At 40.4% G+C, this 25,735-nt stretch overlaps 1 protein-coding gene across 3 annotated transcripts in view; it reads right to left on the bottom strand.

Moving 5' to 3' along the window:
- EIF2AK3 (eukaryotic translation initiation factor 2 alpha kinase 3) overlaps window positions 1-24,792 on the bottom strand; it is a 50,435-nt gene extending 25,643 nt beyond the window's left edge. Inside the window, exons 1-6 of one of the 3 annotated variants that reach the window (XM_060781349.2) lie at window positions 24,730-24,792; window positions 14,282-14,411; window positions 6,372-6,566; window positions 4,840-4,970; window positions 3,185-3,422; window positions 2,808-2,970 (exon numbers count right to left, since the gene is read on the bottom strand). In XM_060781349.2, coding sequence (XP_060637332.2) covers window positions 2,808-2,970; window positions 3,185-3,422; window positions 4,840-4,970; window positions 6,372-6,551 — 712 coding nt within the window. In that variant the 5' untranslated portion in view covers window positions 6,552-6,566; window positions 14,282-14,411; window positions 24,730-24,792. Of the gene's footprint in view, window positions 1-2,807; window positions 2,971-3,184; window positions 3,423-4,839; window positions 4,971-6,371; window positions 6,567-14,281; window positions 14,412-24,291; window positions 24,696-24,729 lie in introns of those variants that run through there. The other 2 variants (XM_060781348.2, XM_060781347.2) reach the window with 2 other exon arrangements.
- Window positions 24,793-25,735: the final 943 nt, after the last annotated feature.

Below are 25,735 nucleotides of genomic sequence, written 5' to 3'. Positions count from 1 at the left end.
GATCGTGCTCTGACCTACAAGAAGCACTGCCTGAACATCAAGCAAAAAGTGGGTGCTAGAAACAATATCATACGAAAGCTGACTGGCACAACCTGGGGATCACAACCAGACACAGTGAAGACATCTGCCCTTGCGCTGCGCTACTCTGATGCTGAGTACGCATGCCCAGTGTGGAACACATCTCACCACACTAAAACAGTGGATGTGGCTCTTAATGAGACATGCCACATTATCACGGGGTGTCTGCGCCCTACACCACTGGAGAAATTACACTGCTTTGCACCACCTGACATCCGCCGGGAAGTAGCAGCCAATAGTGAAAGGACCAAGGCAGAGACATCTCCAGCTCATCCCCTGTTTGGATATCAGCCAGCACATCAACGACTTAAATCTAGAAATAGTTTTCTAAGATCTACAGAGACACTCGCTGGAACACCTCAGGAAGCGAGAGTTCAAAAGTGGCAGGCTCAAACCCAGCACCTCAACCAATGGCTGATACCAAATGAGACTCCCCCCCTGGGCACACAGAGGACTGGGCAACTTGGAAGGCGCTGAACAGACTGCGCTCTGGCACCACGAGATGCAGAGCCAACCTCAAGAAATGGGCTACAAAGTGGAATCCACGACATGCGAGTGTGGAGAGGAGCAAACCATTGACCACCTGCTGCAATGCAACCTGAGCCCTGCCACATGCACCATGGAGGACCTTCTTGCAGCAACACCAGAAGCACTCCAAGTGGCCAGCTACTGGTCAAAGGACATTTAATCAACTACCAAACTCACAAATTTTGTATTTTGTGTGTTTGTTTGCTTTGTTCTGTTAGAAATGTAATCTAATTGTACTCAAAGTAAGATGCAACCCACAAGGCCACCTCACTGAGGCTGTTGAAACATGCAAGGGTGTCAAGCAAGGCTGCATTCTGGCCCCTTTGCTGTTCAACTTCTATATAAACTCCATAGTGGTCCAGCTTCAAAACATGGACTTCCACCCCCCAAAGCTGGCGGGAAGACACATCTCCATCCTGCTTTATGCAGATGATGCTGCTGTACTCTCTAGAACACCCATTGGGCTCAAAAGAGCTTTGAGAGCATTAATACAACATTGCAACACAGATCAGCTCCAACTCAATTACAATAAAACCAAAATCATGGCTTTCGCTAATAGGCCCAGGACTTACTCTTGGAGCATAGATGGTCATAAAATTGAACAAGTTACATCCTTCAAATATCTAGGTGTAGTTTTCCAATCTAATGGTAGCAGAAGAGCTCATGGGGATCAAGTATCCAACACCGCGCAGGGGAGCTCAATTGCCATTCTCAAATATCTCAGGACAAGAGGGGGCCACTTCACACCGGCAGCGCTCAAGCTGTTTGAAGCCAAGTCATTAGCCCAACTCTTGTATGGTGCTCAGCTGGGCCCCTTCCCCAGTTTTGCCCCATTAGAACTGGTCCAGTCCAAGTTTCTGAGATCGGCCTTGCAGGTACCTAAATGCGTTTCTAATGCCACCCTGCGACTAGAGACGGGTTTTATGAGAGTGGAGGCCAGGGTGTGGGTGGCCATACTTAACCTCTGGCTCAGACTGTCCCATGCACCCCTTGGCCTTGCCCCACTAACCATGGAGGATGACTTCCAATCCACATGGAAGCAGGCGGTAGCATCCAAAATCTCCTCGTTGGGATTTTCTCCAGGTCTACTTTTAGCTATGGATTACAATCAAGCCAAAGCACTTATTAAACAACGTATCACAGACACAGAGCGCCAACTAGATCTGGCCTCGGCTCCAACCTTCCTTGTCAGTGAAGATAGCAGATACCTTGCCTCCCCTATGGCATATTTAACATACTTAGAGGTTCCTATTCATCGGAGGGCTTTCACCCTGGCCCGATGCCACGCTCTCCCATCAGCTGTACTCGAGGGCCGCTACCGGAAGATCCCTTTCCCAGAGAGGCTCTGCCCCTGCGACTCGGGTCATGTGGAAACAATAGAACATGTGCTCCTTCAGTGTCCGTTCTACAGAGATACCCGTGCCAGGCTTATCTTACCCTTGATAGACAAGCACCCAGGCCATTCAGGACAATTTTATACCGCCCTGCTACTTGCAGATACTAATTCAGCTACAACCTACAGTGTTGCAAAGTTTTGTGCAGCAGCATACAAAATCCGCCAGGGAATGACTAGTTCCAAAAGTCAGCTGTGTGTCCAGTAATCTTCTTCCCTGAATCTACAATTTGGTGATGGATCTGGGCATTGTATGTTGTTACCCTGTTTCCCCTTCTGCTCCCTCACCCATATTGTGTTTTTAGTAGTTATATTTATATTTATATTTTTAATGTACCAAACATGCCAGGTTTGTATGGAAATGTGACACTATTTCCTGTGCTGGTCAATGACCGAAATAAATGTTTTTGATTTTTGATTTTGTAATCTAATTGACTGGTTGCCCTGACATGACAAACAAACAAACAAATAAATTAGGTTTTTTAGTTAAGAAGATAGTATACATGGAAAGTGTGAGAACAATACCCAATAGGAAAGATAAGAAAAAGAAGCAGCAAGAGAAAATGAGGTGTAAGAGGAGGTTAAGTTGAGGGAAGGAAAGCGGAGGAAAAATAAAAAATGATAATAAAAATGATAAAAATTATACATACATACATACATACATACATATATATAGAGAGAGAGAGAGAAAAGGAAATCTTTTTAGTTGACTCCTTTTTAATGTTTTCAATTATTTGTTTTATTTCTTTTTTGGGAGAAACATAGACTATAAATAAGTAATTAAGAATTATATAAACAGACACCATACCTAAATAGACACTGGACTCCGTAGCTCCTCTAGCAGCTTCCATAAGATCTTCATCATCTTCTAAGACATCATTGCCAGCAGCATAGCTTGTATCATCAAAGAGACTAATTGGAATCACCTTGCCATCTTTAACAAGCCAGGCAGAAGCAACTGGATTGCAAAACTGCAGGTGTAAACACGGGGTTTTAAGATCAATACAATGATTTCCTCTGTAACATTTTTAGTGTGCAGTTTTTTTTACTTCCTTTAAACGGCTGATAAATATTACTGAACAATAGCCAATCATAATAATGGTACCTCAAAGATTTATAATAGAAAAAGAGCAAGAAAACTGGGACAGTACAGCAAAAGCATTAATAGGTTTCTATCTCCAGTACCTGATATTCCCATTCCAGATGTCCTCCCTGCTTATTAAATGCCATAACCTTCCAATCAGCTACTGAGACCTTAATCACTGTATCCTTCATTATAGCCTCCTGCTGTTCTTCCACGTCCGAAATTACTTTTGAATCATCTTTGTTTAGATTTGGTTTTATATGGCCTTCAATAAATCCCGTTCTTGTTTCAGTCTCTGGAACATAGCGCAGCTCAAAGTGACCAACACTAAAATTCCACCTTTAAAAAGTTAAAAATGAAGAAATAAAAATTCAAGAATGTGCCTCCAAATCAAACCTATTTTAAATTTGTGTAACAAAAGACATAGTAACCTTTCTGAAGTAATGCAAGTCTATTAATCTGAACTGAACTAAAACATCCAAGAAATGTTGAATTCACAAATAACTTTTATACAGACTAATCGTTATTGCAGTAGACAATTCAAATAGTATCTTTTCCGAAAAACAAAAAACTTGGAATTGCAGACTACTGCGTGTTTCTACACGCCATCTTGTGGAAATCAATTCAGAGTTACCAAATAGTAACTCCCCCATAATTTGTCTGCAGAATTCACCTGGTTGCTTGGAAATCTTGTAACAGTATGCTGCAACATCTAGATCCAAACAGGGAAGGAGCACCATGTGACGATTCTTACCTTGTAGACCGAAGTAGGAGCCTGAGATGTCAGTAATCAGGCCTCCATTTTGGGAGTGTAAGCGAGGGAGGCAGACATCTTGGGAGTGTAAGAGTAGAAGAGGGGAGGAGCTGGTGCTCTCTCTGGATTGATTAGGGAAGATGGGAGGAGTTTAGCCCTGAGAGGGAAAAAGTGTCAACTTGACAGAATGAGAGGAGATTGATTTTTGGCTTTGAAGAGGGTAGTTTTGGGAACAGAGAAGAGAGATGGATTTTTTGTGAGCTAAGATTTTTCTGACAGAGGGCATTTGGGACAGGCGATTCTGTATTATTTGGCCAGGAGGGTCAAAGTAGACGCCTGGGTGCTTGTGTGGGATTTTTTTTACACAAGTGGTTTGCTCTCTGGCGTCAGAGTAGTTTAGCTTTTAGAGAACTCTGTTTAGAGTGTAGCCAAGTGCTCTGGGGACAACCTGGTTAGGTTTGTCTGGGGGAACTCACTGCTACTGTGTCAGGTAGAGTGAGGAGTCTTGTTCATTTTTAAGTTAAGAAACCTGTTTAAGTAACCATTCAAGCTTGTGTGCCTCATTAATGAAGATTGTTGATTGTTTGTTTATATTATATCAATAAACATTTTCCCTAGATCAACTTTTGAATAAGCCTCAGTAGTGATTCATTCTGTGAGAATAATTCCAGTGGTTTTTAACATCTTTACGTCACAGTCATTTCAGGGAGCCAAAGGGAGAGCTGGTGGGCAGGAAAGAGTTTACCTCAGGGAACTATTATTTAATATTCCCAAATCATTTTGGGTGGTGGCAGCAACTCTACCAGAGTATACACGTTACCTCAACATATATCAAAACACTCTGTGCCAAGAAGCAAATTCCATCATAGTGGTATCCAGTTGTAGGGTTAGTACCTCTGATCCTTTATATTGGTGTCCAGCGGCGAGATTTATTCTGAATTATAATACCCTGATTCTTTAAACACCACATCCAAATATCCCTTAGAATTGCCAGTGTCTTACTTTTCATTGCCGTTGCGAGGCCCAACAGCACGAACTGTTTTCTGGGTCCGATGAAGAAGAAGAATATCTTCCTGTTCTATCTCATCCTCATCCCAGCGATGACAGCCCATGGCTGAGCAAATGTACTTCACCTACAATGAGAAGGAAAGTTTACTTCTAAACGGTTCTCCCATTTCTATATTTGTACCCTGACAGCTCTATGGAGACTCCACCAGTCACATAATACAAAACCCCACGAAAACATACCTTAGCTTCATATATATTATTATACATATATTATTATTATTTGTACATATGAACATTAAGGACATTCTTTCATGCACTTTTGTTGGGCATTTGTTGTCTGGCTGCCGCAGTTTGAAGCTAGCTTTGAACTGCATTAAATGATTACTGTAGATGGGGCCCAAATGATATATGATCTACAACACACATTTAACTAATAATATTCCCCTCTAACACAAAAAATTCAGCAAGAGAAAACCCTGATACACACCAAAACATTAGAGGTGTCCAATTCAGCCAAAAGGCACCCCGTTTTGGGGCCCACTGTTGGCCGACCCCTCATTCTGTTTATCAGGAAGTTATTTGAAAGGGGAGGGGTGTTGCCATTTTCATGTGGCAATGATTCGGACCATTGGCTACAATGGGAAATTTTAAGGACTCAATCCTCAGTCATTTTAAGGCCTATCTGCATGAAACATACCTTAGTTTTAGACTCCATTTCCAACTGCAGGCCTGTCAAGTTTCAAAACAATTCGCCAATCTACTGATTTTTTAGAATTATTTTGAGTTTTAACCATAACATTTTTAAAAATAAGACAAACCGCAAGAGGTTCTGGGAATTGTAGTTGCCGGTTGTGTCCATTTTCAGCCAAACAGAGCATGAATACAACCAGGCTTTTTATTGGCTGAGAAATAGAGAAACTTCAACTCCCATCATGCTCCGAGATGAACTTTTCAATGCCTGCCCTATGCAAGTGCTTCTGGGAAAGCGAGTTCCCGGCAGGGTCCTCTCTGGAGGGGGAGCCTAGGAAACTTTAAAAAAAAATAGAGGGACGCTGCTACTGCTGGGAGAGGGAGAAAAAAACAAGATGGGCAGATCCGAGCCTCAGGTATATTGCACATGTAACCGCTTCCTGTCCAAGAACTGGATAAAATCCTGCTCACTTAATCGGTTTTGCCGGTCTTCTCTGCTCCCTCCCCCCTTGTCTGTTTTTCTCAGATTATATAAATGGCCCACCAAATACTACAAATCTTCTTCATTCGAACTGATTTGGGCCCAACCCCCAATCTCTAAACAGCTCTAGAGACTGTGGCATCACACAGATCCATAGGTTTGAATAATACACACTATTAGGCAGAAGCAATAATGAAAAAAAAAAACTTCTAAGTTGTATGCATTTCTGTATGTTGAAAGGCACAACATACAATCATAAATACAACTCATCTCAGCAATATATGTAGAAGCCAGAAGCTAGATATTTGTAACATGTCTGGTAATAAGCATCTACAGTTCTTTGTTAGCTTTTTACCTTTCCCGAACGTGAACTCAGTCCATAAGTTGTTAAAGATTTCCCTCCAACCAGAACAACATCATCACCAAATCTATAGGATGATTCAAGAAGAGATTCAATGGTGAAAGGAACAGCTTCCATGCTTCCTCTATCACGATCCCACTGGAAAAGGTCTCCATCCAAAGAAGGAATTATCATTTTATTCCCAAATACCTAAAGAACATTAATAAAAATACAGTACCATTTAAATGAGGTGGGTGGAGGAAGGATATAATATCAAAAAGAGATATAAGGCCTAAATCCAGCTGCTTGTCCTAACTACTGTATGACCAACAAAAGAATGGAATTTATATAAGCATGGATTTCTCATGATGAAACGTGAAAAGCATTTTGACTTGCTGTATCTTCATACTGATTTAGAGAGTTTACATAGTAAATGAAAGATCAAAATTGAAAAACAGATGTCAGAGATGTCTTAACTTTAGTGATGTATTACAAATGGGTTGTAGGTTTTTTTTGGGCTATATGGTCATGTTCTAGAACATGGCCATATAGCCCGAAAAAACCTACAACAACCCAGTGGTTCCGGCCATGAAAGCCTTCGACAATATACTACAAATGCTCTCAAATTATATGGACATTGTGCTTTCAGTCCATTTTTGTTCCAATATGGATGGAAACCACCTGTTCATGCGGTGGCAATGCCACTTTTAGAGTCAGAAATCGGAAACAACTTTTATTCATATTTATCCTTGGTTCAGAACATTGCCATGTAATTCTAAATAAAAGAATATAATACTCAAGACGATTAACAGTGCTTTGAGACAAATTCCTTTCCAAAATGAATGCATATATGATGCACAATTCCAATATCTTAATACTGAGGAACCAAAGAACTGCTATAAAGCAAGGAAAGTGAAAACTCTGCCCTAGTTAACCATTTAGTCACCATAATATTTCAGGCGTTTTATGTCAAAGATTATCCAAATCAGTTCTTTCAATAATTATTGTTGTAAAAGCCAAATGGCCAAAACAGATGGAGACAACTTCCCCAGGTTCCTGAAGTGGGCAAATCAGAATTATATGCAATCCTAATCATAATATTTTATCACTGATGCCTGTTTATGAGTCTTTCCGTTTGGAAATATTTTCAACTATAATAAACAACTACAATTATAGAACCTCTGTTAAATCTGTGAAATGCTACTATTTGCCCTGATTGCAGGACTAAGATGCTTGCCCTTGCCCTTGTATGTGACCTGCTTCTTTTTAGAAAAGGAAGTTATCCCATTGAAGTGGATAGCTCCATCTGCTTATGCCTCAGGGGAGAAACTGGAACAATAACCATCAAGAGACGGAAAGTCTGGATCAATACTGGAAAGGAATTAACTGTCTTTGATTCTGGAAATTGACCTCTCAGTGATGTCAATAATGAAGCCAAATATGACTTCAGTTTTGTGGGAGGCTTTAAAATTAAAATTTTTAACAATGACATTGTTCTCAAGCAGATACCTATAGAGGCTGTATAAGGTAGCCTCTCTTTGGTGACATGGTTGGCTACTTTATTTGCACTTTCTGTAAACCACCCTGAGTCCTGTTGGAGAGGGGATGGGATATAAATAAAGATTATTGTTATTACTGTATTTTATTATTTATTATTATAAAGTGTATTAAATTAATGGCATTGGGTGTAAAAACTTGACAATGATTACTTGTTTCTATGTTGTGCTTCTTTCCTAAGCAGAAAATGCAGTGAAAACATCCATAAGTATGGGGAAATCTTCTCTTGGTATAAAGCATATTTCTTGGATGACTGAAGATCTCAAGTCAGGGCTTACTGATTGACAGATAGTCAATGGAAGGTTTTAACAGGGTTGAAGCTAAGGATGGTTCAATGATTCAGAAGCTGAACAAAAAAGATCACTAAAACAAAAAGATCACTAAAACAGAAGATTGTTCAAATCCAAAAAGAGAATGTTCATAATGAAGGAGATTGTGTAATGGATGCAATGGAATAGAGGACAGATTATGTGCGATTGGGTGTTCTGGATTGGGTGAGATTAAACAACCAATCACTGTGTTTATAATTTTTGGAATGTTACACTGTGCAAGCAATCCATTTTTGAGAGTCACAAAGACAACAAAGAAAAACTCAACTTCTACAGATTTTTTTTTTCGTGTCAGGTACGACTTGAGAAACTATTGTGAGAGAATTGGCTGTCTGCAAGGACGTCACCCAGGGGACGCCAGGATGTTTTTGGTGTTCTACCATACTTGTGGGAAGCTTCTCTCATGTCCTCACATGAGAAGCTGGAGCTGACAGAGGGAGCTCATCCACGCTCTCCCCAGATTCGAACCTGCGACCTGTTGGTCTTCAGTCCTACCAGCACAAGGGTTTAACCCACTGCACCACTGGGGGCTCCACTTCTACAGATGAAGCCATGAAAAGATAAAGCCACTTCACCACATTTTTAAATAGACTCATTCCTCAAATTCTACATATTCCACATTAGGTTGCCAATGCACAATCCTTTAACAAGGACATTACATTCACAACACCATGTAACATGATTTTTGTTCCTAGGTTATAAATGTCATTTCTTAATTAGTTCTATCATAAAAACACGAGGAAAAGCTTATTAAACTGTAAAACTTTTGTTTTTGCAGGACATCCTGCAGCACATTTTGCTATACTATTGCAATGAATATCTCACAGAGTCTCAGCCAATTCAAAATTAATTGTGGCAGTCACAAAAACAAAGCTTCTGGAGTAGAACGACTACTATCAAAGTAAATACCACACAATTAAACAGGAAGCAACACTTTCAAACCAGGAACAGAAAAATTTGTTACATAGTGTAATCTGCACTATACCTCATGCCCAAGACTTGCTGGGGGACATATTAGTGGCAAACGGTCAGGCATGACATGCAAGTAATAGGTCCACAACCCTGACCAGAAATTACTGCTCAGTATCCTTTTATCAAGTGGATGTAAAATTACATTTTGCAAGAGAAAGCGCACAAAGTGACAAGGTTTAAAAACAAAACCCAAACTGTTTAACAATGCAAGCAGCCATTTCTTAGAATATTACAAAACCAAGTTTTTTCATGAAAAATTATTACACTGGGTTGTTGTATGTTTTTTCGGGCTATATGGCCATGTAGAGGATGCTTGCCATAGATGCAGGCGAAACGTCAGGAGAGAATGCCTCTAGAACATGGCCATATAGCCCCCAAAAAAACCTACAACAACCCAGTGATTCCGGCCATGAAAGCCTTCGACAATAATTACACTGCTTTAAGTATTTTTAGAATGGGGGTATCCCTGTCCTAAATAACTATAAAAAACATTAGAGCAATTTTACTAAAAGCCTATATAGTAAAATGGAATGATTACACTACAGGTTGGGCACCCTGTATCCAAAATGCTTAGGAACAGAAATGTGTCAGATTTCCTACTTTGGAATATGTGCATTTCCATGTACAAACATAATGAGATAGCTTAAGAGATGAAACCCTACTCTAGGCATAAAATTCATTATGTTGCATATTATTTTTATGCACATAACTTGAGGGGAGATTTCAAATATATATATTTAATAATTTTGTGCATGAAACAAAGTCTGAATAATTACAAAAGAAGGTGTAATTACATTATATGGACAAGTTTGGATTTTGGAGTATTTTGGGTTTCAAAATTCTGGCTAAGGAATGCTCATGGTCAGAAAACATCAGTGGCAATGAAGCCAATCCAAAATGAAGTTAAAAATAAGACTTTTCTTGATCAATAAAACCTAGGAAAATTCACTTGACTTGTCCATTTTTATTTCCACATCTAAAGGAGAAAGAATGTATAAAACAATGAGATCACAACAGGCTTCTCAAAGATTGGGGACATGTGCTTCCACTGGGATTAGGGGAAGGATTAAACAGTGTCTTTTGTGAGGAAATAGAAGGGGATTTCACAGGAGGCAATAAAAATAAGCAGAAGCATGCAAGTTAGATAAAGAAATGACATCACCCCTCCCCTTTCCCTTTCCACTAAAGCATTACCTCACCTCCTAATGCAAGAATGAGTCATCTAGGAAGTCACGTGTTACCTTAATAACAGAAAATAGGTTACCACGAGACACTTACATATGCCATATCAACAAAGTAAAAAGGTATTTTTTTCAACTTCACTGATCAAAAATATTTTTACATTCATACCTCATGTGGCATATATATGTACCTTGTGATAACCTATATTCTGTACCCCCTTCTAATATCTAAGTTAAGCAGTCAAATTAATGTTTGGACAACAAATGTTCCTAATGCACAGTATCTAAGCCTGCACATCAGATCTTAAAACATCAGCTCAACGCTCCTGTTTCAGGACAAATATAAATTATAACATTTTTGAAGGATGTCATTTGTACCACACATAATTGTTAAGTAGCACAATTTTAAGAAGCAGTATTTGATAGCATTTGTTAAAAACAGTATGTGAAAACATATTTTACATTAATTGAGGTTGAGAAAGAAACTGTGGAGAGGAAAGTTTCTACTATCACCATTTATTTTATTTTATTTTTAAAAAAGCAAAAACAAAGAGAAGAACTGTGGAAAGACTGAGAAGGAAAACTACCCAAGCAGCATGAGCCTGATGGCAGATGGAATGGGCCTGAAATAAGGGGCAGCTTTAGTACAGGGGTCCTCAAACTTTTTAAACAGAGGGCCAGGTCACAGTCCCTCAAACTGTTGGAGGGCCGGATTATAATGTGAAAACAACATGAATGAATTCTTATGCACACTGCACATATCTTATTTGTAGTGCAAAACCACTTTAAAACATATAATAATTTAAATGAAGAACAACTTTAACAAATATAAACTTATTAGTATTTCAATGGGAAGTGTGGGCCTGCTTTTGGCTGATGAGATAGGATTGTTGCTGTTGTTGTGTGCCTTCAAGACATTTTAGATTTAGATTGACTCTGAGTGAGGGCCGGGTAAATGACCTTGGAGGGCCATGTCCAGCCTCCGGGCCTTAGTTTGAGGACCCCTGCTTTAGTACATTGGAGCAAATGTAGAAGAAGAAAGCCCCTAAAAACCAATTAGGCTACAACTTTACGTATGTAGATTAAAAACTCATTTATGTGATAAAATTTGTTTTACATTCATTAGAGTTTACGGTTTTTTAAAAATTATCTTGTCCATCTAGACCAGAGGTCCTCAAACATTTTAAACAGAGGGCCAGGACATGTTCTTCAAGCTGTTGGAGGGCCGGATTATAATTTGGAAAAAAAAAATGAATCAATTCCTATGCACACTGCACATATCTTATTTGTAGTGCAAAAAAACACTTTAAAACAATCCAATAATTAAAATGAAGAACAATTTTAACAAAAATAAACTTATTAATATTTCAGTGGGAAGTGTGGGCCTGCTTGTGGCTGATGAGATAGGATTGTTGTTGTTGTGTGCAAATTTCAAGTTGTTTCACTTAGGTTGACCCTGAGCGAGGGTCAGGTAAATGACCTTGGAGGGCCATATTCGGCCCCTGGGCCGTAGTTTGAGGACCCATGATCTAGACCAGGGGTCCTCAAACTAAGGCCTGGGGGTCGGATGCGGCCCCCTAAGGTCATTTACCCGGCCCTTGCTCAGGGTCAACCTAAGTCTGAAACGACATGAAAGCACACAACAACAACAATCCTATCTCATCAGCCAAAAGCAGGCCCACACTTCCCACTGAAATACTAATAAAATTATATTTGTTAACATTGTTCCTCATTTTAATTATTGGATTGTTTTAAAGTGTTTTTTACACTACAAATAAGATATGTGCAACATGCATAGGAATTCATTCATGGTTTTTTTTTCAAATTATAATCCGGCCCTCCAACAGTTTGAGGGACTGTTACCTGGCCCTCTGTTTAAAAAGTTTGTGGACCCCTGATCCAGACAATTTCTGAACATTTGCACTTTCTGTAAGGGCTGAAATCATTCCCTAACAAGGAGCAAAAAAAAAAAGACAGATTAAAAAAAAATAACAGTTCAAGGAACCCATGGTCTCTGAACTGTTTGCTAGAAATTTAAGTAGAATTATGGTCCTAAAAGACTATTCTGCAGACTTACAATGAAGAAAAAAGTAATAAAGTTCAACCATTAGGCAGCCACAAGAACTAGAGTGGACATTCACTAGTGGTCACTGTTATTGGTTATTTTTGTTATTGGTTATTTTTGTTTTTTTAATCTGTTTGTTTGTTTTGTTCTGTTAGAAATGTAATACAATGTTCTGGTTGCGGATGACACGATAAATAAATACTGTTATTGGTAGATTTGGAAATTAAGCAACAACAAGCAGTAGGAACCCTGTGTCTGACAATCTATATCAGGGATCCTCAAACTTTATAAACAGAGGGCCAGGTAACAGTCCTTCAAACTGTTGGAGGGCCAGATTATAATTTGATAAAAACATGAATTAATTCCTATGCACACTGCACATACATTATTTGTGCAAATAGCACTTAAAAACAATACAATAATTAAAGTGAAGAACAATTTTAACAAATATAAACTTATTAGTATTTCAATGGGCAGTGTGGGCCTACTTTTGGCTGATGAGATAAGATTGTTGTTGTTGTTGTTGTTGTTCTGTGGTTTCAAGTCGTTTCATTCTTAGGTTGACCCTGAGCGAGGGCCGGGTAAATGACCTTGGAGGGCCATATCTGGCCCTCGGGCCATAGTTTGAGGACCCTGATTTATATAAATAAAAATGTAATGTTCATTTGTGGGATTAACATAACTCAAAAACCACTGGACAAATTGACACCAAATTTGGCCACAATGCACGTATCAGGCCAGCAAGTGACCATCACTCATAAAAACACTGAAAAACACAGCAGAAGAGAATTAAAAAGCCAAAACACACACACACACACACACATATATATATATTACAATGCATGCGCAAAATCACATATATACACAAACACACAAATATAGACACACACATATACACACATATATACACAAACACAAAACTCATATACACAGACTGGGCCACAGCAATGCGTGGCAGGGGATGGCTAGTAGGCACATAAAAACAAAAGACAGCACCTGCCTAGGCAATGTATGTTTAAGTTTTCAGAAAAAAATCATATGAATGAGAGCTAAGTCAGAGTGATGATGAACCTCTATCATTATTACTTTTTGTTTTGGGATAAATAACACCTAATTACACCCGCACTGAAATCATGAATTTACTTTTCATGGGGTCTATAACACTTCCATACCAAAGAAAGACAAAACATAAAAACAATGGTTTAAAGTCAAGGAAAGAAGTTTCATCTACAGACAATAGGTGGGCAACTCTACACTTTGCCTGTCTATTTTCCTAAGTAGAAGCCACTGCCATTCCTTCTTTTACTGGCTAAAAACACTGATAGGTGAAGAAGCCTAATTTCTTCAGGACACATCTTCTGTGAAAGCAACCTTCTCAGAACAATGTTTATGTCATGTTCTATGAGGCCTAGAGACTTTACTATTCATGCAAATTCACTCAAACTTCAGAAGTATGAACATGCAGAAGCTGATTCAGCCTAGCAAAGTACTTATTCAATTATTACAATTATGATACCCAGAAGTTTAAAAAAGGAATTGGAAGATAGAGAGTAAAGTTCAATTCTCTTTTTGTCTGAAAACATTGACTGAAAAAAAAAACTATTATAATTTTACATTTCTAATTAAGAGCAAAGCTTGCAATTCAGCAAGATAAAGAGTTAAACAAATGTTCTATACATTTTCTACATGTTTCCTTATTTCAAAGTAAACATAACAGCTCAATGAAGCCAACTCCCAAGCAAAAACACTTAAGAATATCTTTTAAATAAAAAAATACACCTATAAACTCTACAAGAAAGTGGCTGGAAGCAGTAAACTTACCTCTGGTTTACTGAGACTAGATGAGACAAGAGAACCAGATCCCACATCTAGGTCCCACTGTTTTCTGCCACCATTTTCTGGATCTAGAGCAGCAATCCGTCCATCCAAAGTACTTATAATTATTAAGGATCTAGAAGAGGAATAAAAAATGTTCAGAGGTGAGAACACATATCAATGTTCAATTTCTGAGTCTGCCCACCAAAACATTTCACAAAATATGTTTTCCTTACTATTCTATACAATTTTTGCTGTATTAGTATCTCTGCCGCTACACATTTTTCATTGTTAAGACACACTGTCACTTGATAAAAAAACATTTTTATTTTAAAAAATATTATTCCAACAATACTGCAGATAAAGCACCAGAAAACATCCCTTTGGGTTACATGGTATTCCAAGCTCTTCAAATAAGTGGGCCAAATGACTGTCCAACTTACAAAGAGATATTAGATCTTGGTTGACATACCTAGCTTTAGATGAGATCTCTTATTTTGGATGATGCTTTGAAATTCTATTCCCACACTGCAAAGTATTTGCAATCTTCTTGAGCCTTTCAAATATTTGTTCTTTAGGAAACAATTCCCAGAAAAAAAAACTTTTAGTGTCAAACTTGAATCATTAAAGTCATAACAACTACAGCCATATCCTGCTCAAGATTATGTATTCAAAGCAGGCAAGAAAAAAGCCAATGTAATACTAGGGTGCATTAAAAACCATATTATGTCCTGATCAAGGAAAGTAGGAATGTCATTCTATTCTGCTTTGGTCAAACCTCACCTAGAACACCGTGTCCAGTCCTGGACACAACATTCAACAAGGATGTTGACGAACTGGAAAGTGAAGAATGACCAAGATTATCAAAGATCTGTAAACCAAGCTTTAGCAAGAACAACTTGTAGAAAAGAAGACTGAGGCTGCATCTACACAGTAGAATTAATGTAGTCTGATACCACTTTAACAGACATGGTTCAGTGCCTTTTCTGCCAAACATTGTTGGTACTTTCCAAGATTCTAAAGCATAAACGATGGCAGTTAAAGTGGTGTCAAAGAGAATTAATTCTACAGTGAAGATACCCCCCCCCCCCCAAAGATGTGATATGATTGCTTTCTTTAGGTATTTGTAGGGATGATTTGTTAAAGATGACACTACCTTTTTTGTTGCTTCAGAAACAAATTCAAATTACAAGGAAAGAGATTCTACCTATACATTAGAAATAACTTTTTAAACTGTAGAGCAGACCACCATGATTCCAATTTGGAGAAAATTTCACTTGGTGGGTTCCATAACTGAAAAGGCCTATCTCAACATGGCAACCAAATGGATCTTACAAAGGCGTGTTATGGAAAATGGGGTCTTTCTCTTGCAGCATAAAAATTGGGATAGTCTATACCAGGGGTCCTCAAACTATGGCCCGGGGCCGGATAAAGCCCTCCAAGGACATTTACCCAGCTCAGGGTCATCCTAAGTCTGAAACGACTTGAAAGCACACAACAACAACAACAACAACAATCCTATCTCATCAGGCAAAAGCAGGTCCAAACTTCCCATAGAAATAGTAATAAGTTTATATTTGTTAAAATTGTTCTTCATTTTAAATATTGTGTTGTTTTTAAGTGTTTTTGCACTACAAATAGGATATGTGCAGTGTGCATAGGAATTTATTCTTTTTTTTTTCAAATTATAATCCGGCCCTCCAACGGTTTGAGGGACTGTGACCTGGCCCTCTGTTTAAAATGTTTGAGGACCCCTGGTCTATACAGAAGGAAACAATTAGTTGATTTGGTCCATCAAATCAACTAATCTCTTTTACTCTTTGACTAATCGCTAAGCAGAACACTACTTTGAGTCCAGATGTTATGTATGTGTAAGCAAAAGGGCCAAACAAGCAGTTCAGTTGCCACAATCTGCACTAAGTTTCTCAACCAAGGCAAAGACAGTTCTACATAAAATGTATTGGAACATTTCTATCTTGAGGCTACTAAGATGTGATTTGTTGCGCCTCGACTATATCAGTCCAAGAATGGTGGCAGACAAGCTGGAATTTGCCCCTCACTGTTACTGAAGCTACTAGGGTCTCCAGGTTTGTGTGAGAGAGAGAGAGTGAGGAGTGACTTAAGAAACTCCAGTTCGCTTCTGGTGTGAGAGAATTGGCTGTCTGCAAGGATGTTGCCCAGGGAATACACAGATTTTTTTAAAAATGTTTTCTGTAACATAGATGAATTTAAGAGCACCCTGAAGTGCCGCTCCAATTCCAGTTGAAAACACTGCCACCTCATCAAGGTCAGGAAGATTATTTATTAATTACTTAATATTTTAAAATATTTATCATTCTCTCCCTTCAGCCAAAACCCTCCCAGAGTGGTTACACAGAGCTTTACAATCTAAATAACATAAGCCACACAATGAAAGAGGGGGGAGCAATGGGGAAGTTGATTTCAGTTCATCAGATGCTGGCTGCTCTTCATATTTCTCACAGACCAAAGCAATGGCTACTGGAAACCAGAAGAAAGGCCTCTCATCAGCTACTGGCGGCTAGGCATGTTGGCTGCTTGACTGCTCTTCTCCTTCCTCAGATGCCAGAAAAATGGCATTTGGAATTAGATAGCAGATAAAAGTAGCAAAATTGCCCATTTTTGGGCTGTTTCTTTAAAAATGCAGGTTATAAAAAAATACCAAAGCAGAATCTCCAAACACCTGCAAAGGGCCAATACTAATTCCCATCCCTGGAATTTACTCCCCTCTGAAGTAAGCTTTTTGTTAGCATTTTCTGAAATACTATCATTTCTCAAAAGCAACTTAATATAACTATATAAAATTTTAAAAGCCAAATAATGTTGATGAAATCACAAGCACTGATCTATAATGTTTACATTGACTAGGGCCTAAGAGGCAATTAAATGAATAGTATTCATAGTAAGCAGAATACTCAGACTGCCTGTGTGTATCAGCATGAGCTCATACATAGCCATTTCATGCTTATAATCTCAGCATATGTCTCCTTTAAGATCCTATCCTGTCTTATATTTGCAATATCTTTACATTGCCACCACTACAGGAGACACATGAAAGCTACAATTACTAAGAACACAACCATAATTAAACAATTATACTGTTTCTTGAAGGTTCAGAACACAGATGAACTACTCAGTGAGCATTGTTACTTCTTTAAATGCTTATATCCCACCTCTGTAACCAAAGATCTCAAGGCGGCATACAATAAAATCAACTTAAAACAAGAAATCATGATTTTTAAAAGATTACAATAGGGTAATATAACATGGCATAACAATTAAAACTACATGTGGGTTAATTATGGCCATGGCTAAACTATCTTGTAAGCCAGCCTGAATCCCCTTTGGAGTAAGAAGGATGACATATAAATGTCGTAAATAAATAAATAGCTTTCTATTTTCTTTGTTTATACTGTACATCAACATTCACTTCCTGTCACTATCACTTCTAGCAGATCCATCACCAAACTATTAAGTAGCTCAGTGCTTCTTTCGTGAGCAAAGTATGACTAAACACGTAATTATGCAAAACACAAACTGGATCCCTGAAAGCTACTAGTGAAAAAAGAAGATGATGTAATTGAAAAGAGTGGAATTTTAAAAGTCTCAACACAAAAGCATCGTATGTGTCCGAGAAGAGGAAAGGTGATTCCATATTGTAGAATTAATGCAGTCTGACTCATCTTAAAACTATCATGGCTCTATGTTATGTAATCCTGAGAATTTTAGTTTTACAAGTTTTCAAGTCTTCCCTGTCAAACAGTGCTGGTGCATCACCAACCATGATTCCACAGCACTGAGCCATGGCAGTTAAAGTGGTGTTGAACTGCACTAATTCCACAGCGTAACTGCACTCAGAGTGAGCACATATTCCCTCTCTCATGTTGTATCTTAAGTAGTGTTTGGAAAACTGATTTTTGCATGTTGACCGAGACATTCTGGGAGATGTTGTCCAAAAAGCCCTCACCAAAAGGTCAACACACTGGGTTGCATTCAGATTTAGCTATATCCGAAGAACCAATGAACCACTGTGTTTTAGATTTCGTAGATTACAACACACTTTCACTTAAACATATCTATACAGGTATCTGGATTAAACACGATAAGCTAGGGATCCTCCAACCTCTTACACAGAGGGCCTCAGACTGATGGGATAACGGAATAGTTTGTTCTTGTTGTGTGCTTTCAAGTAGTTTCAGACTTAGTGTGACCCTAAGGCAGTGTTTCTCAACCTGGGGGTCGGGACCCCTGGGGGGGGGTCGTGAGAGGGTGTCAGAAGGGTTGCCAAAGACCATCAGAAGACACAGTATTTTCTGTTGGTCATGGGGGTTCTATGCGGGAAGTTTGGCCCAATTCGGTCATTGGTGGGGTTCAGTATGCTCTTTGATTGTAGGTGAACTATAAATCCCAGTCACTACAGCTTCAAAATGCCAAGGTCTATTTCCCCAAACTCCACCAGTGTTCATATTTGGGCATATTGAGTATCCATGTCAAGTTTGGTCCAGATCCATCATTATTTGAGTACACGGTGCTCTCTGGATGAAGGTGAACTATAACTCCAAAATTCAAGGTCAATGCACACCCACCAAACCCAGTATTTTCTGTTAGTCATAGGAGTTCTGTGTGCCAAGTTCAGTTCAACTCCATCCTTGGTGGAGTTCAGAATCCTCTTTGCTTGTAGGTGAACTTTAAATCCCAGCAATTACAACTCCCAAATGATAAAATGCACCCCCCCCCCCCCGAACCCACCAATATTCAAATTTGGGCATATCGGGTATTTGTGCCAAATTTGGTCCAGTGAATGAAGATACATCCTGGATATCAGATATTTACATTACGATTCATAACAGTAGCAAAATTACAGTTATGAAGTAGCAACGAAAGTGATGTTATGGTTGGGGGTCACCACCATATGAGGAACTGTATTAAGGGGTCACGGCATTAGGAAGGTTGAGAAACACTGCCCTAAGGCAACCCTCTCACTGAGTTTTCTTGTCAAGAATTATTCAAAGGGGACTTGCTTTTGTCTTCATCTGAGGTTGAGTGTGACAGCTAAAATCACCCAGTGGGCTCAAAGTTACAGTTGGAGGTTCAAGCCACTATGCAATGCTTTATGAATCCCTCCCCTCTTTTTTTCCTACTTACCTATCTTTCTTTCTCAGTTCCTTCCCTCTATTTCTGACCTATCCTCCTTTCTTCCTTTCCTCTTTCTTTCTCCCCTCCTTCCTCCCTTTTGGGGGGAGCAAAAATGGGCTGCAGATGATCCCTCCATTTTTGAGGGGAAAGAGAGAGAAAAGGAGAGCTAAAAAGAGGAAGGTGGAAAAGATTCCCTCCGTTTTAGGGGGAGAGAAAGGAAAGGAGAGTTAAGGCGCAAGAAGAGCATGGTTGGTAGTGCCAGGGTGTGAGGGCAGCAGTCTAAAGTTTAGAACAGGGGACGGGTAAACTACCTTGGAGGGCCAAATCCACTGTGGGTCATAATTGGGGGACCCCAGTTCTTGTCTTGCACATAAGCCTCTCACATCACAAAAACTGTCATGTGAGTTTCTGACTTAGGGCCCTTCTACCCTATATCCCTGGATCTGATCCCAAATTATTTACTTTAAACTTGATTATATGAGTTGACACTGCCAGATAACCTAGGATAAGAGATAATCTGAGATCAGATCCTGGGATATAGGGTCAGTGTGGAAGGGGCCTTTGGAGCACCTGCAATGAACAATTAATGCAGGTGACTCCACTTTAACTGCAAAGCACCAATGCTATGAAATTTTACAATGCGTTTAGTTTTTTATGGGCAAAGAATGTGCCTTACCAAATTACTAATCCCAGGATTCTATAGCATTGAGCCATGGCAGTTAAAGTTCAGTCAAACTGCAGTCAATCTATAGTGTAGATCAGCCCTGCACAAGTGAAAAAAAAAGATGCAATCATACCATGCAAGCTCCTCAAAAGACAGAAAATGAAAGTTGTGCATCTTTCACATCCTTGTGGGACAGCAGAAATAGAGAAAACTAATCAGACCACATTTCTTACTATTATATCTTCCAGTCTACTTGAATCTTATATACCAATAATTCTGTTAAAAGGAGAAAAATACTTCATTACGTGTGAGAGAAGAGGAAGGGTGCATTGTAGAAATAATGCAGTTTGAGATCACCACTATGGCTCTTCAGCCTTCTCTGCCAAAAAGTGTTGGTGTCACACTAAAGTACAACTCCAAGGATTCCATAACATTAAAACAAGGGAGTTAAAGTAGAGTCACAACTATAACAAAATTAAAATTATAACAGACAAACAAAAATTAAGTAATAACATAACCGATCAACCACTGCATATCTAACATTAAAACACGACAGAAATTTAAGCAAATCTAAAATCTGTTAAAATTATTAAGATTTTATACAGCCAGCTAAGCTAGAGTGAAATGCCAGTTTCAGTCTGAGGTAATTATACATGATATTCTAAACCTCCTCCTCTTTATATGCTAAGAAACATAAATGAGTAAGGAGGGATCTGTTTTTAGTTCTTTGGGAAGAGATTTCTGGAGTCAGGGGGCAATCACGGAGAAAACCCCCCTCTCATTCCCACCAGCCGCGTTTGAGACAGGGGTGGGATCAAGAGCAGGACCTTCCCCGCTGATCATAGTGCCCAAGATGGTTTGTATGAGGAGATGCAGTTCGCCAAATAGTCTGGGCCCAAAGCATTTAGGGCTTTAAAGATAATAACCAGCATTTTGTATTTAGCCCTGAAGCAGACTGGTAGCCAGTGGAACTGCCGCAACATGCAAGTGCTTCTCTCCCTGTACGGAGCTCCAGTTACTAATCTGGCTGCCGATCTAGAAACCAGTTGAAGTTTCCGAACTGTCTTCAAAGGCAGATCCCTGTAGAGAGTGTTGCAGTAGTTCAGATGGGATGTAACTAAGGCGTGACTTGCCATGGCCAGTTTTGGCATCTCAAAGTACAGGTGCAGCTGGTGCACAAGTTTTAATTGTGTGACGGTGCTCCTGCCACTGCCGACACCTGAGGTTCCAGGGTCCGCAATGAGACCAGGATTATCTCCAAGCTGCGAACCTGAGTCTACAGGGGGAATGTAACCCCATCCAACAGAGGCTGTAACCCTATACCCTGATAGGCCTTCTGACTGACCAGAAGCACTTCTGTCTTGTCTGGATTAGTTTCAACTTGTTAGCCCTAATTCAATCCATTACAGATGACAGAAACTGATTTAGGACCAGGGCGGCATCCTTGGCTTTAGGCGAAAAGGAGTAATAAAGTTGGTGTAATCTATGTATATTTGACAATGAATTCCAAAACTCTGGACGATCTCTCCCAGCGGATTCATGTATGGGGACAAGATGGAGCTCTGAGGGACCCCACAGGCCACCGATCAGGCGGAAGTCCCCCAGCATTTCCTTCTGGGTCCAACGCTCCAGGAAGGACTGGAGCCACTGTAAAACAGTGCCTTCAAGCTCTATACCTGAGTGATGACCCAGGAGGATACCATGGTCGATGGTATTGAACACTGCTGAGAGGACCAACACGGATAGGATATACTCCCCCTGTCTAGCTCTCTTTGTAGATCATCCACGAAGATCACCAATGCCATCTGTGTCCTGTAGCCTGATCTGAAACCAGATCGTAATGGATCAAAATGTTTCATGAGTATAAAAATTAAATAAAATATATTGAAAAATTACAGATTTCCACAAATCCATAGCAGCCTGTATTGAAAATTACAACTTTCTTCAAGTAATTTGTTTGTATATAATCCTGTTGCTTATTATATGTATGTTCTCATATGCAGCTTTCTTTCCTTTGCTCTGTGTTGTCCTGAGAAGTTGTGGGAGGGGCTGCAGACCACATGATCAGCTCTGAGATGAGCACAGAGTTCAGGCTCTATTATTTGAGACAGCTCACACCAACACTTGCCTGCTATTGATTGTAAGAAATATGCCCTGTACCACCTGCACACAGATTATCTCAAACATATCTGTAACTGGGCTGGTAAATTGTGTACCTGTGTATGCTGAACACATGAAGTTGTGAGTAAAGTTCCCCCGGCTGTGGAACGCCCTTCCCATGGAGGTTAGATCAGCCCCCTCACTAATGGTGTTTCGAAGAAGATTAAAAACTTGGATGTTTGAGCGGGCATTCGGACCAACAGTGCAATGAATGTTATGATACAGGAATGGAAAAACGGACGATGAACTGGATCACGACTCTAGTTATGAGATGTATTGTGTTGTTTATTGTTGTATTAATATTGTATACCATGCTATTGGGTTTTAAATTGTATATCTTTGTCTGATTTTTATCCTTGTTGTAAACCGCGTTGAGTCGCCTGTTGGGCTGAGAAACTGCGGTATACAAGTGAAGTAAATAAATAAATAATAAATAAACCAAATGTTATTTTTACCAAAGTCTACTTCAATATATTGTCGAAGGCTTTCATGGCCGGAATCACTGGGTTGTTGTAGGTATTTTTCGAGCTATATGGCCATGTTCTAAAGGTCTACAAACAGGTTGTTTTATGGAAGAGTAGGTGTATTTGAGGACAACTGAAAAACTCTTCTGAAGCACTGCTGTTTTTTGTATTGTCAAATTCTGTTTCCTAACAGATTAGAGACAACAGTCTAACAATTAAAAGCCAATTTGACTTTGTTGTTGTTTATTCGTTCAGTTACTTCCAACTCTTTGTGACCTTATAGACCAGCCCTCGCCAGAGTTCCCTGTCCGCCATCACCACCCCCAGCTCCTTCAAGGTCAAGCCAGTCACTTGAAGGATCCCCATCCAGCCATCTTGCCCTTGATCAGCCCCCTCTTCCTTTTTCCTTCCATTTCCCCCAGCACAATTGTCTTCTCTAGGCTTTCCTGTCTCCTCATGATGTGGCCAAAGTACTTCATCTTTGCCTCTACTATCCTTCCCTCTAATGAGCAGTCGGGCTTTATTTCCTGGAGGATGGACTGGTTGGATCTTCTCGCGGTCCAAGGCACTCTCAGAATTTTCCTCCAACACCACATTCAGAAGCATCTATCTTCCTTCGCTCAGCCTTCCCTAAGGTCCAGCGCTCACATCCATAGGTGACTATGGCGAATACCATTTCTTTAACTACGCAGATCTTTGTTGCCAGTGTGACGACTCTACTCTTCACTATTTTATTGAGAAGTAAGCGTCTCCTGATTTCCTGGCTGCAGTCTGTGTCTGCAGTACTCTTTGCACCTAGAAATACAAAGTCTGTCACGGCCTCCACGTTTCCTCCCCCTATTACCCAGTTATCAATCAGTCTTGTTGACATAATCTTGGTTTTTTAATGTTTAGCTGCAACCCAGCTTTTGCACTTTCTTCTTTCACTTTGCCTTCCACAATTACAATTTGCCTTCCACAATTACATCTGGTTGTGTACCACTTGAGAGGATTCTACTCAAACCAGTTTTTGGCTCTTCAAAGATCATGCTTTTCGCGTTAACCTATTATTCCCACTTTTCTATCTTCTTTCAAATATTCCCCCTTTCCATGTTATTTCATAAAAAGTTAATAAAAATAATTTAAAAAGACCATGCTTTTCAAAAGGTTATGATCTCCAAATGGTTATGAAAGCCATTTTCTAAAAAAAAAAAAAAAAAAATCTATTTTAAAATTACAGATTCCCACAATTCCCACAAATCCGTAGCAGCCCGCCCCTCCTCCTTTATTTACTGCCTACACCTGCCTGCAAAAGGCAGAGAACGCCTTTTTTTTTGGTCGTGTCAGGAGCGACTTGAGAAACTGCAAGTCGCTTCTGGTGTGAGAGAATTGGCCGTCTGCAAGGACGTTGCCCAGAGGACGCCCGGATGAATTGATGTTTTTTATCATCCTTGTGGGAGGCTTCTCTCATGTCCCCGCTGAAGAGTTAGTAAATGACTATTTCCATAGCACTGGGTTAAAGTGGTACTAAATCGCATTAACTCGACAGTGCAGCTGCACTCCAAGTGGGCCAGCCACCCAGGAATCCGCCTCACCTGCTGCCTCCGCCCCGGGCTGCAGACCCTTCCTCCTCGTCCTCCCCCTCCAAGGGCGAGGGGGCCTGGGCCACGCCGCTGGCCTCATCGTCCTCCACGGTCACGTCTGCGACCAGCGGGAGAGCGGCGGCTGCCACGCCACCGAAGCCGCGTCCGGGCTGCTCGGCTCCATCCGAAGAGGCCGCAGCCTCCCTCAGAGGGACGCAAAGCGGCAGGAGCAGCCAGAGGAGCACCAGAGAGGGCGCGGGCCGAAGCCTCAGGCCCATGAAGCGGCCCTTCCCCCGAACCGTTACCACATCGGAAGCCCCTCTGCCCAACCGCCGTTACTTTTCCCTCATCCGGACTCGCGTTCACCACTACGCATGCGCACAGGCGCCGGGCTGCAACCTAACCCGCTTCTGCTTCTCCCAATTCCCGCCCTCTCTTTGGGCCACGTACCGGCGAGTTGGTGTGCAACCTAACTCATCTCCAATCTCCGCGCTCAGCTCGTGCCTCGACCTCCAACGCGCGATGTTTGTCAACACGCGAGAGGAGCCAATGGCCAGCATGCTTCTAACTTTCGCGCGCCAATCGTAAGCTTCTCGTTTCCAAGTCGTTATGCGATTGGCTCGTGCTGCTGCTCTAACCAACCCTTCAAATGGTTGGAGAACATTGAAGCGGCTGGTGGAGTGGAACGATTGGCTTCGGCCTTTTCCCGCCCCTTCCTGATTGGGCGACGCCAAACCTTTCTACGTGGCCGATTCTGAGTGTCGACAACACTCTCGGGGGCTGAGGGCGTGTTGCGGGCGGGGCTTCTTAAAGGGACAGCAACAACAACAAAAACTTTGGAGAATTGAGGAGCGGCTTAAAGAGCTGGGGCAATCCATGGTTCTAAATGGTTCTAAAGTACTTACAAAACTAAAGTTCTGGTGGTGAAAATTTCAGAACTCTAACAAAACTCTCAAAATTTCATAATAAATGGCAGTTCCTAATTGGTTCTGTCATTAAAATCACCAATAATGAAATAATTAAATTTTGAAAGTTTTGTTAGAGTTCTGAAATTTTCACCACCAGAACTTTAGTTTTGTAAGTACTTTAGAACCATTTAGAACCATGGATTGCCCAAGCCTACTGGGCATGTTTAGCCTGAAGAAGAGAAGGCTGAGAGGAGATAATAGCAATGATAGCCACTGCTGAACGGCTCTCACAGTCAGGAAGTTCTTCCCCATGTTCAGGAGATTCCATCTGAACATTAGGAAGAACTTCCTGACTGTGAGAGCCGTTCAGCATTGGAACTCTCTGCCTCGGAGTGTGGTGGAGGCTCCTTCTTTGGAAGCTTTTAAACAGAGGCTGGATGGCCATCTGTCGAGTGATTTGAATGCAACTTCTGGAACGATTCCATCAGCTGAAAAATCCTGCAAATCTCTTGGGAAGACAGGCAGACAAATGTCAGCATTCTAGAAGA

The sequence above is a fragment of the Anolis sagrei genome, chromosome 6, assembly GCF_037176765.1.
Source record: "Anolis sagrei isolate rAnoSag1 chromosome 6, rAnoSag1.mat, whole genome shotgun sequence".
Classification (NCBI taxonomy): Eukaryota; Metazoa; Chordata; class Lepidosauria; order Squamata; family Dactyloidae; genus Anolis; species Anolis sagrei.
This window is presented reverse-complemented; position numbering and strand designations above follow the sequence as displayed.